Raw genomic sequence first — 2,922 nt, 5'->3', positions numbered from 1 at the left:
GATTGAAAAAGCCTGGAAAGCCCTTGCAACTAAGCTTCATTAAAGAAATTATAATAATTCTCTTCCAAATAATTTAAAGGTTTTTTTTAAAACCAGAAAGATCTGATGACATCAAAGGAACATGGAAAATATATTGCTTTAACTGTTTTGAAGCAATTAATACATCATGTATAAAATAACTAAATCTCCCTGCTCACTGCTTTAATCAGATACATCATGTTTAAAATAAAGATTAATAAAGAAATATCTATACTCATTGTTTTAATCAGATACACTGAGACCACTCTTTCTCTCGGTCAGCAAAACCAAATTTCCTCAGGTATTTTTTGTCAAGGATGGCACAGATGATGGTGTATGGTGAAAAGCAACCAGTGCAATTTATTGACAGTAAGCAAACAGACTTTTTAAATATATATTCCAGGCGCAATGTGTAGGAGCTCCTTGTTAATTTCCATTAAACAAAACGAACAAACAAAACAAAAAAAGAATAATACCAGCCACTTCTTACCCTCACTTCGCTAGGCTTCAGCCTGGGATGGTTTTAATTCAAGTTATTTCTGTCTACAGGCAATCTTTCCTGCAACGAGTTATGATCCTTCTAGAATGACTCTCAAAAATAAAAAAAAAACTCTCTCCCCAAGTGCTACAAAGCACCTCTTAAGTATCTGAAGCACCGCCCCCTTTTTAGGTGTGGTAATTAGCTCAGGCAATTTAAACAGTTCTTGCTAGCTTTCTGTAACCTCCATTTTGTCTCCAGAGCACAGCCACCAGGGTTATGAAAACAGGGCAGAAGGAGGTCATTGCAAACAGCATTGCCAGGGTTATGAAAACAGGGCAGAAGGAGATCATTTCAGACAGTATTGCCAGCATTATGAAAACAGGGCAGAAGGAGAGCATTACAGACAGTATTGCCAGGGTTATCCGAATAATTTGTTTTGCATTTATTCCGATTTTTGTTATCAAAACCCATTTTGTTCCATTACTGATGGTGCTGTGCTCTGCTCATGGCTCTGCTATAGTTTTTTGAGGGTAGTACACTGAGATTATAAAGGGATCCCACTGGCATTAAGGGAATGGCCACAGCTATGTAAAGAACAAAAACACACAGAGAAGTTGTGAATAGCATTTTTATTGTATATACTCATATTGTCTTTATTTCATAGTGAATAATAAACTGAATACATTAACATTTGATAAACCATATATAAAACAACATGGTATTATAATCAAGAGAGAGAGAGAGAGAGAGATGAGACCAGCTTTGCACAAGCCAGCAAACTCCAACCCCTGTCTGCCTCGCTCAACAGACCTGACAATAAAAGTGTGCTAAATTATAGTGTGAACAAAATGTCCATGAGATAAAATCAGGAATACAGAAATTACAAAGGGAACAGCAGAAAGCCACTGAAACTGTTGTAGTGATTTACGTCATCATAGAGCTGTTTGTTCTCATTGAGCCTCACATACACATGGTCTCCGACTGCCAGCTGTAGGATAACTGTGTGGGTCCCACTGTCGTTAGTATCTCCCCCTTGATTGTCCCACACTGAAACGATGCGATCTGCGTTCTTCATTAAAGTAACGTAGAGATTTGCCTTCAGGTGGAAAAACACAGTGAAACTGAAGTAGTATGTACCAGGCACAAGAGCTGTAAAAATTCCTGTGTCTGAGTTGTAGGCACTGCCGATATTTGTGAGAACCTTGGCAAACACTAAAGTTGTCGCAGCGTTGAAAGGACCCAGAGTTTCAGTTTTTTCATCAAACAGGACAGCTGAAAACGCAATTTTGGGTGTCTCTGATTTTGCCTTCAGCTTGTCCTCGAGGTCAGTCAGACGTACAGCCAGGTCACTACACTCGTCTTTTGTATGGGAACAGCAAATCTCTGGATCGTTGTTGTTGGTTTCAGACGAGACCCCTGTCCCTGGCAAAGACAGAATGTAAAAGCTCAGCAGCCCCAAGAGTTTCCCCTTCATGTTTGTAAAGGAGGCTCTTCTGTCTCCTGTGCAGATCTGAGAAGTTCAAAGTATCTGTAGTAATAGTCTGTGTATGGTTTATATATACACACAGCGACACGTCAATAAATCTCTTTATTGCGTCATTGGTGAATAGAACGGCTCTGAAAATGAGATGAGTCATCTGGATAAAATGAACAATGTTTGTACACTTGGATGATGGATTTCATTCCAGCCATTGTTGTAATAGTGTACTCTAACTTTTCCCAGAACATTCTGTTTAACTTTAACCTAATAAATCTTGAATTCCCTCTAGGGGAGTCTGATTGGAGCTTGACTTGTCCCAGAACATTCTGTTTCTAACTTTAACCTACTAAATCTTGAATTAACTCTAATGGAGCCTGCGAGACCATCTAGGAGCTTTGAAATTTTCAAATGTTTATTGCTGAAAGACCCCTTCCCGTGATGATGCACTCAGTCCCGTCTACCGAGGGAATAAAACAGTCACTCACAAGAAGATCCTCCTCTTTTGTCCCTCACAAGACGGTACAATAAGACCTCTGTGTTGAGCTGAGAGTGTTGATAGAAAAATGCTTCTTGAGTCGATTTGAGTCAGTTTTATTTCTCCTTTTTATTTCACCATTCATGCTGAAAGTTGGCTTGCCACTTTCCTGGAATCAATGACTTAAAAAAGACTTTAAAAAAAAAGTCCTTTATTGCCTTTCTGTCTTTCAGCGGCCTCCCTGCTTGCGTGGTAGGACACTCCTTTTTATCTGTCTGTCGTATGTGAGTGACTGTGCAGTCATCCGCTAATGATTGCCTATTTCCTATTTGAGAGTACAAGTGTCCTCCACGGGGCTAGGCCTTGCTGCATCCCCACTGTCGAGTAGTTCTGCTGGCACAGATCCGCCGCTACGGTGGTTAAGGCCTTGTACGAAAGGTGTTGTACGAAAGGTGTTTTGCTGTCTGC

General features: G+C 40.0%; 1 protein-coding gene across 1 annotated transcript; it reads right to left on the bottom strand.

Annotated features, from left to right (window-relative positions):
• Positions 1-1,113: 1,113 nt before the first annotated feature.
• LOC121298836 (complement C1q-like protein 4) lies at positions 1,114-2,041 on the bottom strand. Its single transcript, XM_041226086.1, has one exon. It carries the CDS (start codon positions 1,971-1,973, stop codon positions 1,380-1,382), a length of 594 nt encoding a protein of 197 aa, XP_041082020.1. The 5' UTR covers positions 1,974-2,041; the 3' UTR covers positions 1,114-1,379.
• Between the last annotated feature and the right edge of the window lie 881 nt (positions 2,042-2,922).

The sequence above is a fragment of the Polyodon spathula genome, chromosome 24, assembly GCF_017654505.1.
Source record: "Polyodon spathula isolate WHYD16114869_AA chromosome 24, ASM1765450v1, whole genome shotgun sequence".
Taxonomy (NCBI): Eukaryota; Metazoa; Chordata; class Actinopteri; order Acipenseriformes; family Polyodontidae; genus Polyodon; species Polyodon spathula.
This window is presented reverse-complemented; position numbering and strand designations above follow the sequence as displayed.